Raw genomic sequence first — 17,055 nt, 5'->3', positions numbered from 1 at the left:
ACACCCCTTTTAGACCTTAAGTCAGCTTGTTACTTAGAAATATGAAAATCTATTTGCTATAATTTGGTTTACCTATAAATATGTCCTGTTGAGTATTTGGATTGCTAAAGAGGAATTTATTCAGATAATTACAGATATCCATTTCTTAATGGAACAGGACAATACATTTAATTGAATAGTTCATGAGGCACTGGCTCTGTGCACATTATTTGGAGAGATACAAGAAAAAATGGACCATACCTGCACAGAGCTTAGTGTTTAAATCTCATATTTTAAACTTTTTGTCCGATTTCTGTGGAACAAGAAAATCTTGATAAAAATGAATTGTCAGTTTTAGTAAAGCAAGGAAGCTTTATGACTTCAGAAGTCAAGAGCCTCCATGGTTTTTAGTTTGATACAAAAAACATTAACTTTTAGAAAATAAATTGCAAAGAGGAAATAATGCTCAGAGCACTGAATACATTTTTTTGCCACTTGAGAATACCCAGTTAGTCTAATACACAAACACAAACAGAAATTTTACAGAACAGTATTTTTAAATTGGATTTTGGTCATCGGTACTTACCTAGAAGTGTGGAAACTCTTGCATTCTTCAAGTAGAAACAGGGTTGGTTTTTCCCTTCTGTTGAGAACAAGGAATAAAGGGTACATGTAATTGAGTCTGCTTTTAAGCACAGAGCTGTACGATTTTCAAATCTTATCATTATATCCCCTTGATTTACCATTGAGCAATGGATCGTGGAGTAATTATAGGACTGCCATACTCTATTCACAGTGACTGCACCATTTTACATTCCCATTCACAGTTCATAAGGGTTCCAGTCTCCACGTCCTTGCCAAGGGGCTGGGGCGGGGTGGAGCAGAAGGAGAGGGAGAAGGAGAATCTTAAGCGGGCTCCACACCCAGCACGGAGCCTGATGTAGGGCTCAGTCCCACAATCCTGAGATCATGACTGGGGCTGAAATCAAGAGTCAGATGCTTAACTGACTGAGCCACCCAGGTGTCCCACTTTTTTCTTTCTTTCTTTCTTTCTTTCTTTCTTTCTTTCTTCTTCTTCTTCTTCTTTTTTTTTTTTTTTTTTGGCAGTAGCCATCCTAACAGGTGTCAAGTGACATTTGCTTGTGGTTTTGATAAAATAATTTACTTTTGAAGAGTAAAGACCAAGTAGTGAAAAGTAAATACCTTTTCTTAAATGTGTTGTTCCTCAGTATTTTCATTTCCAAGCAGAAGGACTAAAAATGCCCTGTCAAGAGAAGGGGGAATGCATACAAATTTCATACATTAGTACTATGCTTACAAAATAGTCTACAAAGAAAGAGGCTAGTCTTGACTACTGTGTCCCAGCTTCGGCATTCATTGTGTTTCAAGGTTAAGATTTTTCTTGCTATTTTTAGTGGAACCAACATTCTTACTAAATATAAAGTGGGCCCTTTTTTCCACATTTGCAAACACAGCGTCTTGTAACTGCCGTAAAAAAATCAATACTTCCCTAACAGGCTGTTCTGTGCCCATAAATATAAAACTCCAACAGCCCAAGTAGCAGATGCCCTAAATACTTCAAAACAAGACCATGTGGCTGACAATTAGGGATGGGGAAAGTATACTAAATCTTTGGTTTAAAAAGAAATCATTTAAGTAAACTTTATTTTGCTGTTGTCATACACAGCTCCCAATTTTGCTTTGCTGATCAGGGAGGAATTAAGTTTTATATGGCGAGATCCTGTTCAGGTGTACACAGGTTCTGTGTTGCCAAACTGTGTTTTCAGCAAATAAGGCTATCTTCATGCTTTCCTGTACAGTGATTTAAAAGTAGGTGTGTCCTGTCTACTGTCAGTAGAAAATTGGGCTGTAAAATGTAGTAAATGGACTTTGTCTGGATTATGATTGAAAGAAACCAACTGTAAATAACATGTTTTAGGACAATCAGGGAAACTTTTTTTTCTAAGATTTTATTTACTTATTTGATAGACAGAGATCACAAGTAGGCAGAGAGCCAGACAGAGAGAGGGGGAAGCAGGTTCCCCACTGAGCAGAGAGCCCGATGCAGGGCTTGATCCCAGGACCCTGAGATCATGACCTGAGCCGAAGGCAGAGGCTTTAACCCACGGAGCCACCCAGGTGCCCCGGGAAATTTTAATATAGGCAAGCTTTGGATTGAGGAATTATTGTGTGCCATTGTTAGAGGTAATAAAGGCACTGTGATTATATATGTATTATATATATACACACACACACATATAATCACAATGCCTTTATTATATATGCATGTTTTATATATATATATATATATATATATATATATATATGTATGTATATTCATTCCTACCTGTTAAAGATGCTTGCTGATTTATGTACAAGTAGAATGATATGAAGTCTCAGACTTGCATTAACGTACCCTAGGGGAGAGAAAAATCTTTGGAGTGATAGGTAAAACAAGATTGGCAAAAATGTTGCTAATTGTTGAAGCTAGATGATGGGTATGTGGGGATCTGTTTTAGTGTTCTTTATAATTTTGCACCTGTAAGATTTTTCATAGTAAAAAAAATGTTTTATTGAGCTATAATGAACATACAGTGTTCTTTCAGCTTCAAGTAGACGACATAATGATTCAACAATTCTGTACGTTACTCAGGATAAATGTAGTCCTTATCTGGCCCCAAATAATACACATTAAAACCTTTTTAAAAGAAAAAAATCAGGTTGTAAAATGCCTGTAAATAGGATTTTTTTTCTTTTTACAAAGGAATTAAAAAATACTCAGGGAAACAATGATAAATAAGTACCTGCTAGTGATCTTCTTCGGAGAGGCCAAAGGATGCCAGGCTCAAGAAAGATTAAAAATGTAGGTAATAATGTAGCAGCTCTGAGTCTCATTTCAACAGGCAAGGGAGGACTACTTGGGCTGGCAGGAAGTTCCGTTTTATTTTGTCTTTCTTGCCACTTCTATTACTTCTTTCCCACACATACCCAAAAGCTATGCACAGATTTGGTGTCTTACATAATCTCGAAACTGTGGGGAGGCCCTCCTGGTTATTGGTCTCATGTCAAGGTGACCTTTGTCCTGTGTTCCTGGTGCCTTCAGTGCGTGGCTCTGCAGAGGGTACAGCGTCTGTGGTAGACTCCGCCTCAGAGACCTGCAGCCATCCCCTAGGGGCAGGCTCCCAGACCGGGTATAAGGCTTGCTCATCTCAGGCTGGGCCAGAAGTCTCCTTCCCCCATTTCTCTCTTCCTCTTTCTTGTCAGGATCTCTTGAATAAGCATTGAGTGGGTTAGGGTTTTACAAATGACAGGAAGAGTGATTGAGTTCAAGTTGCTTCTGCTTTCTGCCCTGACAAAAATAACCGAGGAAAGCAATCGCAAAAGCTGGTTGCTAGCTCCCTGCTTGAAATGTGTGTGTCGGGAGGATGGGGGAGACACAGGGAGAAGAACTGTGGACTGATGCTTCTCTATATTCTGCCACAGTGGGTTTGTCCATCTTGAAAAAATTCATTCTTTCCGAGGAAAGTGCATAAGGTTAGATTAATAAGGAAGTGTCTTCTCATGAATAAGAGGGAGGTGTGCTTGCTCAGATGAGGAGAACTCAGGAGTCCCTTGGGAGAGATAAAATTGTACCTGGAAGGTAGGAAAGCAAAAGGAATTCTAAGCCAAGTTTATTCCTCACACATATGGATATGGATATGTGATTAAGAGATGGTGAGAAATGGGTTACTTTTAATGAAATCTCAGAGAGAAAGGAAAAGACAATGTGGCCTCAGAGTTCAGAAAGAAAGAGACTTTCAGATAAGCTGGGCCCTGTCACTTGTGCCCTGCTTATGTCCCACAGCACTGAGGAAAAGGAATGGGGGCCACATCCTAAAGGTGGCAGAACTGTCTCTAGGTGCTTTCAGTCACAAAACAATGGCTTCACAAACACCCTCTCTCTAATCTCACCCATCATTTTTTCCCAGTTTCCAAATTTCCCTTTCCTATTTTTCTTTTAAAAGCCCCTCTAGGGGTGCCTAGGTGGCTCAGTCAGTTAAGCATCTGACTCTTGATTTTGACTCAGGTCACAACCTCAGGGTTATGAGATCAAGTCCTGTGTCCGGATGCTCAGCACAGAGTCTGCTTACGATGCTGTCCCTCTCTCTCTGCCCCACTGCCCCCCACCATTCACTCTCTCAAAAAATTAAAAATTAGGGGTGCCTGGGCGGCTCAGTCAGTTAAGTGTCTGCCTTTGGCTCAAGTCATGATCTCAGGGTTTTGGGCTCTCGGCTCAGCAGGGAGTCTGCTTTTCCCTCTGCCCCTTCTTGTGCTCTCTCTGTCTCTCCTTCTCTGTGTCTCAAATAAGTAAATTAAATCTTTTTAAAATCTTTTTAAATTAGAAATAAAGTAAGTTAAAAAATAAAAGCTCTTCTAAAGTCAATATAAATGTGAATTTTAAAATATAAAATTAAAAAATATAAATTTTTTAAAAATTAAATTAAATTTAAAAATATAAATATTTGCACCCTGCAGCTGTGTGTGTCTGAGCACCCTAATGCCTTCTAGTACAGAAAACAAAAGAGAGAAATTGATCATTAATGTGAAAGTATGTAACTCCAAAATGTGCCAATAACTCTGAATGACATGATTTTCTGGGTATTTGACCCTTACTACAAAAGATGAGAGAAAAGAATAATAAGGGGGAAACTATCCTCTTTCATGAACCCAGGGCTCTTGTGCCCAGCTTCCCGACCTGTTCTTTGAATTTTAAATGAACACTTTAAGTGTCGTATGCTTTCAGCCACAATGCTCAAGGTTAGCACTTGAGAAATAATGTGTTTTCCATTGTATGCGGTGTTCTTACTATCAAAGTAAGACTGTGAGATTTAACATAGACCATTAGTGTAATGGGCTGAACTCAGTGCTCATCGGCTAAATGAGATCACTGGTGTCCCTCCCGCTCTCTACCTTCCTTTTCAACGAAGTATCGGTATCATGCTTTGTGTACTTTGGTAATACACCATTTTGAGTTCACCATTGTTATAGTGCAATCTTTTTAGAAAATTGTTACATACTTTTTTTTTTTGGTTGACCATTTAGTATTTTATTTAGGCTGTGTGATATGTTTCAAAACATAAAAAAATTTATATGGAGGGGGGTCGGGAGAGGGTGGGGGGGTTATGGACGTTGGGGAAGGTATGTGCTATGGTGAGTGCTGTGAAGTGTGTAAACCTGGTGATTCACAGACCTGTACCCCTGAGGCTAATAATACATTATATGTTTATTAAAAAATTTAAAAATTTTAAAAAAAGAAAATTTATATGATGCAGGGACCACTTTTTTTCATATATAAAAATCTACTCTACTCTTACCACCCAGAGATAACCTTCATGGTTAACATTGGGAGGATATAATCTTCTTGATTATTATATGTATTTTTTTTTTTTTTTAATGAGAGAGGTACCTGGTACATATTGCACCTTGGCTTTTTCAATTAATTCTCTTGAAAAGATTTGCCTTTTATCCTTCCTTAACCTCAGCTTTAGTGACTGCATACAAATTTTAATGTGTGACGGTATTGTAGTGTACATAACCAATTCCTGATGATTTAACTTCTGGTGTAATTTTAATTTGTCATTTTTAACTTGCAATATAATTTTTCATGGTATCTTAGAGCTTTTTCTTAAATTGTGAAAAAGTAAATCCTTAATTTTTTTAATAAAAAATGGAGAACTATTAATCAACCTATGAAAACCTAGTGTTTGTATATCTGCTTAGAGAAATACTTTATTGCCTGGAGAGACAATTATAATTGAATATACTTGTGGCAATCATTTAAAATAAATTCAATGATATTAATTTTCTGAACTCCTGATAAGATTAAATATACTAAAACTCAAATGTGTTATTCAATTTAGGAGAACACAAGCTTCATTTTATTCCTGCCTTGATTGGCCCTTTCCTAGAAGTGACCTTGATACCCCAGGCAGATCTCCGGAATGTCATGATTCCTATTTTTCACGATATGATGGACTGGGAGCAGAGGCGGAGCGGCAACTTTAAACAGGTAAGCAGATGAGCTTCTCAGAGCAGTTGGGGAAAATTTCAGTTCTTCTCGAGCATCTCTGAGCTACCAGATTCAACTCCAAGTAGGGAAGTAAGCACTGAGTGCTCAAGGGACTTTGATTCCAGCCTGGTCTGCCTTCTCCCCTTCGTGTGACCTTGGTCACTTCTCCAGTTCTGTGTTCCCCTGAGCCTCCAGGGAATGAGCCTCCAGGGAAGCTCTCACATCCTCTTCTGCTTAAAAATTCTGTGATTTCCAGGGTTTCTGTTGAAGAGCTGGCAGAGACTTGATCTGTTCCCAGTTGGACACGACACAGAGGAATCAGAAGGCTAACCGTTCTTAAAATCATGGACCTGTCTGGGGTCTGCGCATTGCATTTGGTGAATGGCTAGGCTTTGAGCATTTGATGCATAGTATGTTTTATCGCTTTTTGCTTGAAGTGCTGATAATTCGTTTAACCAGGAAAGCAGTGGAAATTCTTGCATCTAGATTTCTAGATGAGCCTATTAGTTTCATTGACATAGGTTCTGAGAGCTCTCCTCCAGTTTTGGAAAGAATAGAAGTTCTTTATTACAAAACTATATTACATAAGAAATCAGCTGCTTTTTGCTGCTCCAGGTCACTCAAGTTGGAAACAGTCACCTTCTTTCTGTGCAGGTAGTCACCTCACTGAGCTGTACACAGTCACCTGTGTGAAGGATCTGCTCCCCTACCCCCCACCATGCATTTTCAAATGAAGCCTTTCTCAAATTTTAGAAATGATGATCAGCTCTGGGAGTGAGTGAGTGAAGGCGACCATAGACCCCTCCTCCTGCCGGAAGCATGCCATATCACCTGTATCAATACCTCATTTCAAGAAAGCGAATAACTGAATGGAAGGCTATTTTAAAATTGTATCTGCCTGGGGGAGATCCACTCTCCTTCCTTTGGTCTTCATAGCCTTATTAGAATTTGATTCCAAGGAGTAACTGAGCTTAGTCCTTTGACAAAGTCAAGTATCTCTCCCAGTCTGTAGTTGCTTACCTCTCTCTGGCCATGCAGGCGTGTTTCACTTTCTGTCTCTCTGTCTCAGACAGATGAAGGGCTATTTCTGCTTTCCTGATATTCAAGGCCCAAGGGGTTTACATTCTTGAAGATATAAATGTTTTGACAGCAGGTTTTCAGGGAATATGTCCTTTCTCTCTCATGTAGCTTATTGCTGACTTAGAATATTTCCATGGATCTACCATCTGCACATGGATAAGGCAAGTTCTCAACTGGAGCAAAGATTTAGTGCAACCTCAGACTGTTTTGAGAAAGAAAATAGATAGAAAACACATCAAAGATTTAAATTAATGTCTGTGGGTATGTTACTTTGCTAATGTTCTTACACATCGAGTGATTTTTTTTTTTTTTAAATAAGTAAGTAGGACTTGCCAGTTTTTATAGCTCTTAAAAAAAATTCAAGTGTTTAAGCTGGGCTGTAAACATTTGTGTTTGAGTCAACAAATAGAAGTCTTTGGTGGCAGCAGATGATACCCCTCTGGGAGTTCGAAGTCACATTGCTCCATCTAAAGTAGCCGCCTAGAATTCCAAGGGGTGTCTGCTATTAACCACAGCTTATGATAATGTTGCTTTCACAAAATTTACTGTGGTTTGTTTTTTTTTTTCCCCTTGCAGATAGAAATACATTTCGGTTTGCCTAGGGAACCCACTTGTGAAGGAGAGGAAAGGGAGTAATATTTGGGTATGTTTCAGGTGGAAGCCAAGCTCATTGACAAACTGGACAGCCTGATGTCTGAAGGCAAAGGTGATGAAACGTACCGCGAACTCTTCAACAGTATGTGAGTAATGCGTGTCTCCCCAGTCGGTTCCCTTCAGAGGATTTGGTGTCAGTGCTGAGCGCCCGAGAGCTGCAAAGACAGCTTGGGTCTCGCAGGAGTGCTTTGTCTTTGTGGAGTGTGAAATAAAGGATAATTGCCTAACTCTGGTGAAGGCTCTTAGTATGCTGATGATTAGACCCCTTTCCTCATTTTAATCTCTGATTAGGTCAGATCACTTGTGTTACGTAACAAATCTCAATCTTTTCAATCCTAAGAATTAAAGTCAGGGCTACAAAATAATGATTTTAAGTAGGGTTAAGAGTGGGAAGACAGCAGGGTGGGGGGTGGGGGGTGGGGAGACAATGACATAATTATCGGGTTCTTGTGCATTGCTCTCCAAAGCAAGATATCCTTGGCTGATTTCTTGACAGGTTGACTAAGCTAAGAGCTGGCCTCTGTTTCTCAGTACTTGATTTGATTCATTGATACTGATTGGTCACTCGGCATTATTAATTGCTTTCTAAATGTTTCTTGCTAGAGTATCACAGAACCAAGTCATTTTTAGTGAATTCTGTGATTTGGACTTGGATGGCAGCTAGAACGACTGCAGAGTGCTGTAGGGGACTTTGAGGTGGTTCTTGCCAATAGAATGTGATCGCAGTCCGGGGTGAATTGCTAGACCCAGTTCTCATCACTGTGTGAGATGGCCAGAGAGGACATGTAAGAGTGTTTTAGTACTTCAGGGTTTTCATTCTAACACTTGTTTTCTCTACGGTTTTCTATGGATCTTAGCCATTTTCAGTCGACTATGTTCATAAAGTATTTCTTTTTGAAGGCAGGGCTAGCTCCTTATGCCTGGGAAATGTTTACAGTTCTTTCAGAAGTACAAAAATCATTCAGCGATACGTCTTTCTGTTACAGAATATGCTCTGCATTGTGTATGTGCCCAGGCATCACGTCCAGCCATTCATGCTTCAGAATTGATAGCCAAATGCCAAGTTGTATACTTTATGATCATTACTTTAGAAAAGTAGATGTATTAGTATCCAGATTTAGAAAGCATTATTAGTGACTGGTAGGTTTCAACTTGCCTGATTCAGAATCATCCCTGAACCTTTTAAGAAAATTACATTCAAAGGAAGAGCCAAGAAGGGTACCCAGATTTCTTGGGATGGTGGTGGGTGATGATAACATAGATTCTTTGTACTGACTCCTGAACAAAATCATTTTCTTCTGATACTGCAATTAAACTGGAACTTTTAGTAATTATTCACCAAGCCCTCGTTCATTCTAGTGTACAAAGCGCCTGTGTTTCATGACAGCTGGAGTTTAGCAAGAACTCTGATTAAAGCCTCATCCAGGGTAATAAATTGCCTTTGAAAACTGCTCTCATTTCAGTTACCAGTCCTTGGTTTGAACAAAGAAGTAAAACGAGAAAGCACTCGGTGAAATGAATCTCAGGAGATTTGTGATTAATTATTTATAATAAATTCACAAGATTAATAAATACATCATTTTATAGTGCTTCTTCTCTACTTTAATAAAGGCCTAGAGCTTGCAATTTGGAACACTTGTGTCTAAATGAGGCTTTGAAATAGGAGATGTATCTTGACGTTAGCATGAAACCAGTAATTAATATATTAAGCCTCTGTAGTTAAGACTGTTTTAAGGTGCCTGATTCATTCAATGGAGATTATTTTTCTTTTGTGATTTTTAACATATTATTAGAAATGTTACTATAAATATTTTTCTTTCATGCTTTTCCTACTAGCATATTGGGTTTAAATAAAACCTAAAGTGATAATTAAATATCATTACTACCTGGGTTCAGAAAAGAAAGTGAAAAGCCAGCCATGTTTCAGGAAACAATGAAGTGCTTCTTTGGCAATAGAAGTCACCACGAATTAGTATAAGCACAATGAGTCACTGCACACATTATGAATTGGGAACGCATGCCATTATGGTACAGATTTTCATTTGTTCTCTGTAGTTCATATCTAAAACTTCTTCAGTTTTGTTCAGAAGCTGAAAGTAGCTTCCTCCCTCCTGCAAATGTAGGAGTTGCCCAAAGAGCCTCCTTAGAAGGAGACTTGAAATCTGTGCAGTGGTTTCCTTCCTAAGAGCTAGCTCACCTTTCCCCACCCCATCCCCCAACATTGTCTTCACGGACCCATACTCCATCTTTTTGAGTAAGTAGGAGTCAGGATTTGTTATTTTTGATAATGCTGGAAGTGCAGATCCTTGACACCAGTGTGCTCTCTCCAGCATAGAGTGTCAGAACTAAATTCGGCTTCCCCTGGCTCTGCTTGGTTTGGTTTTATTTACCAAGTACCTCCCTGGGGCAGGTGCTGTCCTAGGGCTGAGAACACCGCAGGGAATGTGCTGTGGGAGCACACAGTAGGATGCTTTCTGGACGGGCCACCATTCCTCTCCCTCCTTTCTTATATGTTGCTCTAAATAATTAAGTAAGGTTCCAGGTCATTCCAGAGGTCTTTATTTGGCAGTCACACATTAAATTCTAGTTTGGAGGCCGAGCAGTGGATACAGGACATGTATCTCAGGAGTCTGGCTCTTCTTTTTGGATTAAGAAGAGCATGGACAGACAGACACAGGTGTTTCCTGTGGGAGGGATGGCCTCACCACCACTGTGTGGTGATGTAGATAGAAGCAAATTTAGGGTCAGATCCTACCTCCCCCTGTTGATGTCCTTTCCCAGAGTAAGAGCTTTCTGAGTGTTATGTCATCCTCTAGGACTCTGGTTTACCCCTCTCTCCACTGGTAGGGAGGCCCACTGCCTATCAGCTAGCAGTAAGAAATCACCCTTCACTGTTCTCGGGTGAGTTCCCTGTGTACTCAGGATGGGCACACGGGCCAAATAAAAACACAGTCTCCCTGAAGTTGGCTAGACTCTTCTTTTCTGGCCGCGAGCCTCCCCTTCTCAGTTTGTATCAGATAAACTGGGAGAACCAGCTTCCTGATAGAAAGAACAAGCCTGGCTGCGAGAGCAGATGGATCAGGTTCTAGACTTGGTCCTGCCATTTGGTCTGGGATTCCTGAAGGTTAAGCAGGTGCTGCGGAGCTGTGCCTCTTCTTACAAGAGGGTTTGTGGAGCTCTGATTTCTGACTGCATCAGGAGGCTGTGCAAATTAATGAAATTCATGCCTGCAAAAGAAGTCTCCCTATATTTTTAGAATTATTACTTAACTTGAGTTCTTTGTTTTTCAGCCTATAAAGTATATGAGGTGTGGGCTGTCACTTGGGGAAATTTCTACATCACCCTGCGCTGCTTTGGCAGGGGCAGATTTGCATTTGAGGACTTGGTTCGAGACCAGTTTGGCATTTAAGCTTGACACAGGTGCTGCTCAGAGGGTTTTTAAAAGAAAACTCACTTAAAACAGATGAGGGGACCACCCCTGGCAGATTAGTCAGGGCAAGCTCCATCCCATGGTGTAGGGCTTCTCTCCCTCCCTCCCCCCACTTAATCCAGGAAGCAATTCAGAATAACCCAGGAAATGAAAGCTCAGGGTTACATAGGCAACAGATGAGGAGACAAGGCAGAAGGCTGGGCTCTGGAAAGGCAACAGCAAGAGGAAGTAGGGAGAGATTTTGGGAAAGAACATAGCACCGGGAAGAAAGGAGAGGAGGGAGGGAGGAAGGAGGGAAGGAAGCTAGTTTTGGCAGAATAGCTTTTTTTCTTTAATGTTTATTTCTCCTTTAAGCACAATAAGTGATTGGCTTAGGTTGTGCTTGTGAGAAATGTTTTCTTTCTCTGGTAATCCCAAAACCAAGATGAAAAGGAAACGATTTTAGACAGAAAGGATCTTTAAACGCGGAGGGATAGGGAAGGATGCTCCCATTGCCGTGCCTCTGTTCTTACTTTTATCTTTTGGGGAAAGTTCAGTCATAAAGACTTTGCCAAGTGTATGCTTAATTTGCCAAGAGGCAGGAGTGAAAGTCAAACAGATCCTAATTATTCCGGTTGTTGTGATTCTGTGTTTACATAGTGCCTCTGCTCCAAGGTGCTTAAGATTAGGGAAAATGTAGGAGGAGAGTTGTGGTTCAGTACTTGTCACCAACCTGCTCTAACAGCCTCCTAGACAATCCCTTGTGATTAATGACAAAATGAATGAAACTGTTGAGTGAGTGCACAGATAGTACAATATGTATTGAGTGGGCAAATGTGAAGGGAAAGGAAAAAACGCAAAACGTCATACCGTCTGTACAAGGATTTTCCTCTAGCAGTTGCATTGCAGTAAAATTGCCTGGATGAAGATGCATTCCACCGAGAGGTAGGAAAACATTTTTATGTGAATAACAGCAAGATCTTATTTCAAAGTAAACTTAGAGGTACTCTGTTTTCCCTCTTCGCGGTGTTATTTGCTGTGGTAAGGCTCACTTCTCTGCTAGTGTAGGAGAGAAGCTAGGGGAGAATGTCTTGGAGCTCTGGGGTGCTTGTATAGTTTGAAAATATGATCATATGCATGTGTTCGTATTTTATGACTTGGATAATCTGAAAATCAATTTGCTTTGTCAATGCTTCCTGGATTAGAATTCCGCTATTTGGTCCCTATCCTAGGTAAGACATTGTTTGCAAATCATGCTACTTGTGCGATGTTGGAGTGGTTGCTAAGGCATTTAAGGTACTGATGAAAGTAAGATGGTTGTCATGGTGACTGATAAAAATAAGTGTTGAAAATGCCCTGCATTCTTTCTTTTCCAGTCTATTAAAGAAAATTGAGCGGGAAACATGGAGAGAAAGTGGCGTTTCATTAATCGCCACTGTAACTCGTCTGATGGAGAGGTTGTTAGATTACAGGTAAGCTGAGTCCCCTGCTTCTCGGGTGCGCTGTGCTCCAGCTGGGAAATCAGAGTCAGGATCCAGTCAACTTTCCGCTGGAGTTAATCATCAGCCCACAGTACCTTGTGCAGTAGGATAATGGACTTATCTAGCTGGTTCGGAGTTTTTAGTTCATTTTTCCCCCCTTTTTCTCTCTTTTGTTTGGTGGACCGTTCTTTCAAAGTCTTAGTGAATTGAGAAGGTTCTCAGAGTCCCATGAGTAAAGGGATCTTTTTTGGTGTTTAGACTCAGCCATTGACACCAGCAGATGTTTCGGTTTTGGGGTGAAGACAGTGTAAACGAGAATTGTATGGTCAGGCTGCTTTCATATGAAAGGGGGGTAAAAAAAAATGAAAGGGGAAGTGGCATGCGAAGTGCACACTGTTACCTTTCTTAGATGCAATTTTTTGATTTTTAAATTATCTCAACTGTTAAAGCAGTTCATCCCCTTAAATGCATGGTGTTTTCCTTTTAAGAATGAAACCCTAGTTCTTGTTGTTGATGGCCAGGCTTCCAGTTACTTCCCACCCCTCTGGAAGAAGGTGTATAAGAACACATCTTCACCCCTCCTTCTGGGGGATGGTAGGGGGAGCCTGTCTATTGAGAGGGAGCTGCAGAAATGGTGCTCAGGAGTGTCTCACCTGAGACCCTGCAGCCTGGGGTGGCTCCCCTAGTCCCCAGAGCCCCCTTCTCAAGGGCAACTTGCAAATTGCCTTGGGTCTCTGACAATACTTCCCCCTACCCTCCCCCAGTCCCACCCCCATGGAAGAAACTGTGTTTGCCCCTAGGAAGGAAGTTCTAAGTTCTGACTCTTGCTTTTTGTTTTTAGGGACTGCATGAAAATGGGAGAGGTAGATGGCAAAAAGATTGGCTGCACAGTTAGCCTTCTGGTTAGTAACTATTCCTCTCTTCCTCCTTGTATCCTAATGTTTGATTCACAGAATCGTTCTGTTTGTTCACAGAAATACTGTTTCGATTGTTTTTAGTTTACAACATGTTTTTATCTGGATGCTTCTTAGAAGAGCTTGGAAGTGTTTTCAAAAGAAGCACAGCGAGCTTCAGGTTGAATTAAATCCCCCCAAATGCTCAACCAGAACATCGCAGAAGGTCCCCAGCGCATTGCCTGCCTGTGGCTGTGTGAGATCAGAGAACGATGCCCCCTCCCATCCTGTGGCACATTACCCTCCGGGAGTCTTTTGTGGCTCTCCTAGAAAAAGGCACAACGTCTCTGGATAGAGCTCTTTCTACTTCTGTGTAGACAGTTTCTGTCCTTGTTTTTATATTCATTCTACATTTTAATGAATATTAGTCATCTCTTCTTTGGTGAACAAATGACAGTTTCTGTTTAACACACTAATTTTCACTCTCTAGCTTGTTTGCAAATTAAGTGTCTAATACCATTCTCATGAACTTTTGCATCATAACTAAGATAAGTATATTAATTGATCACCCAAAGAGGACATTTTTTAGGAGTATAATTAAATATTATGTAAGGAAAACAGGCTACACCATGATTGTCTTGGAACACTCAATTGTATTAAAACGTCTCCTCCCTAAGTGTTAAATAGGATGGTATTCTCACCACAGAGCTGAAAAATGACCATACATAGAGACATTTTTACATTTTAATATCGGGTATATTGATGCTCTTGGTAGTTTCCCTTAGTCAGATATGAAATACAGAAATATGTGACTGCTTTCAGGTCTAAATGTGTGAGAGCCAAGGTTTCTTTTTTGTATGTTGCAAAAGAGCTGAAACCTCACAGCTGTTCTGAGTCCTTGTGCAGACGTTCTTCTCCTGACTCTGACGGTCGGAATCCCTCACACGCCCTGCGGGTCTCTCTGCCGGCACCTCAGAAGTGTCTTTTGCCCTCACTCTCATCTGTCTTGTCCTCGCTCACCAGCTTCAGTCTTTCCAGTCTGCTCTGTTTATTCCCTTCACAGCCCCTCGTCGAAGCACAGGACTTCTGCTCCTTTGTTACCAGTTTCCCTAGTCTGTGTCCCTCACTGCACTAGGCTCGCCTCCAAGTAGATGCCTCTGTCCTTCTTTACCACACCCGCGGCTTGTTCCTCATTGTGAACGCATGTCCCACATCTCCACCTCCGAAATCAGTCACTAGAAATAGTGAGACCTGAGAGTCCTCTATCCGGCCCCATCTTGTGGTACACTTTCTGACATAATTTTTGTCATCAGACCACACAGTGACCTCAGGCCGCCGGACCAGACCCCCGAGGTCAGCCCAACTCACCTCCCATTGGAGTTCTCATGTCTAACCTTTGAGCATCGTCATTACCACTTTTAAGTCTCCTGCATGTGTTTTTCCCCAGTGTCTTGCCTGCTGCTGCCAGCCTTTTACCACATTCGAGATCCTCAGCCCAAGCTGCCTCTGTATCCCTACCTGGTCATCAGTGTTTGGGCAGAAGACCCAGTGCTCTGTCACTTTTAGTCTTCTTAGTCCATCAGCTTAACCCTGGCTTTTCCCCAACGCTGACCACAAAGTTTCATAAATAACCTCAAAGGACAACCTGTACTTTTTTCCAGAAGAATCTCCTTCCCTTGTCTCCATCTTCTTGCACAGTGCCCTCCATGTGGAGGTTAACAGATACATGCAGACTCCAGGTTCATTTCCTCAGTTGGTGTAGCAGAAGAGATCATTTCTCTGGATGAAGGAATGAATGCTCTGCCTAAAATATGTGTAGTCCCCCAGTAGGAATAAGCTAGAGACCTAATAAAATCACTGGCCCCAGTAGGATTCACTTGACACAAAGAATTTATCCTTTTGGCTTTGCATTGACCAAGAACAGTCTTTATAGAAAATGTTAGCATTTTTTTAAAAAGATTTTTTTTATTTATTTGAGAGAGAAAGTGAGACAGAACATACACTGGGGGAGAGAGAGAGGCAGACTCCCCACTGAGCAGAGAGCCTAACATGGGGCTTGACCCCAGGACCCTGGGATCATGACCCGAGCCAAAGGCTCATGCTTAACCAACTGAGCCCCCAAAATGTTAACATTTTGAAAGCTATTCTAATTTCAGACTAGTATAAGAACGCTTATTATCAAAGCCAAATACATAACTTTGAAGCTAATCTTTTTAGCTTCTAGTCCATATGGAAAGTTCTTGATGTTTTCTAGTAGTAATATGGTTCTCTTCAGGTACTCACTTCCTCTTAGAGATTTTCCTTAACTCTTTGGAAGGGTTAATTCCAGATTGTCTTCAGGAGAGCTCTGGCTTCCTTCACAAGATTGAAGTTAAACTGTAGTGTTAAATTGGTAAAAATGCATAATGTTTGACATGACTCATACTAGGAAATGTAATTATTGTTTTGTTCTTTGTGTCACAAGTTTTGTCAGACATATGTGAAAAATTCTCATCTGTTGACTGGAGAGATTTTTCTTCTTCTTCTTCTTTTTTTTTTTTTAAGGAGAATTATTCATTTACAGAGTGATCACTTATTTTGTTCTCAAAAAAAATTGTGCTTCTTACCAAAAAGCTATTAGAGCAAATCATCCCTTAATAATGTAAAAAGCCTGCTGTGGGGTTGTTAGACTTGTGTTTACGGTACAACAGTTCTTGCTAATTAAAATGATTTTGGCCATAAGAGAGATGCAAATAGCATTATTTACTTAGATTTTTAAGGAATGCCAAGATCTATAGGAGACAAGAGGAAAAGGGGAGGATAATGGTATAAATTGGAAGAAAAAAAATTTTATGATGCATTCAACTAAATGTCAGTGCCTCAAGGTAAGAAGAGTTCTCATATTGAAGAATAGACAGTATCAGGTGGTGGACAGAAGGTACATTTGACAGAAGGTCCTCGGGCTTGAAGCCAAGTGCCATTTAAGCAGCCACATTGGCTAGTTTGGTTCATCACCAGAGCCCTGTCTAGCTAGTCAGTTTAAAAGATTTTTAGAATTCCTGATCTTTCCCCCTTAAAGAAAACCTGTCACTCCTTCAGGCCAACAGAATTATCCCCTTATTGCCTCTCATTTTCCCTTCTTCCCCATACCCCCCAGGACCAGTCAACAATAGTGATGGTAGTTCAGAGGGCTTGTGCAGCGATTTCGTAATGCACAAATGATCCGCCAACAAGAAGTGCCCCATTTAGAACCTCACAGCAGCCTGCTTTTGCTGGAACCTCATGTCATGTACATTTTTCTTCCTGTTTACTAAGTTCAGTGAGGGCTAAGGTATTTTGTACGATGTGGTAGAGGAGTACATGTGGGTGTTTATAGCTTATACCCTTAAAAACCCAACATAATGGGTCCAGGTAAGTCAGAGTTGAATTTTTCATAAGTAATGTTAAAACATTTTAGGGAAGATTGGTAAGCTCCAGATACTTTCTTAAAAAATAAACAAAATATTTTCCATAAGCATGCCCTTCTAATAA

At 40.6% G+C, this 17,055-nt stretch overlaps 1 protein-coding gene and 1 long non-coding RNA gene across 5 annotated transcripts in view; one reads left to right on the top strand and one right to left on the bottom strand.

Moving 5' to 3' along the window:
• The window catches only part of DOCK4 (dedicator of cytokinesis 4), a 430,453-nt gene that overhangs the window by 356,688 nt on the left and 56,710 nt on the right, over positions 1-17,055 (top strand). For 3 of the 4 annotated variants that reach the window (XM_044246395.1, XM_044246396.1, XM_044246393.1), the window contains exons 31-35: positions 5,880-6,028; positions 7,763-7,848; positions 12,377-12,403; positions 12,548-12,643; positions 13,494-13,554. In XM_044246395.1, the coding sequence (XP_044102330.1) occupies positions 5,880-6,028; positions 7,763-7,848; positions 12,377-12,403; positions 12,548-12,643; positions 13,494-13,554 (419 nt within the window). The remainder of the gene's footprint in view (positions 1-5,879; positions 6,029-7,762; positions 7,849-12,376; positions 12,404-12,547; positions 12,644-13,493; positions 13,555-17,055) is intronic. The other variant, XM_044246394.1, reaches the window with a different exon arrangement.
• LOC122904994 lies at positions 1,079-3,027 on the bottom strand. Its single transcript, XR_006384296.1, has 3 exons — positions 2,784-3,027; positions 2,327-2,396; positions 1,079-1,243 (listed from the first exon to the last, which is right to left on the bottom strand). It is a non-coding gene; the product is annotated as an uncharacterized LOC122904994 (long non-coding RNA).

Source organism: Neovison vison, chromosome 4 (genome assembly GCF_020171115.1).
Source record: "Neovison vison isolate M4711 chromosome 4, ASM_NN_V1, whole genome shotgun sequence".
NCBI lineage: Eukaryota > Metazoa > Chordata > Mammalia > Carnivora > Mustelidae > Neogale > Neogale vison.
Note: the sequence above shows the minus strand (reverse complement) of the source record. Positions and strands in the feature narration are given on the sequence as shown.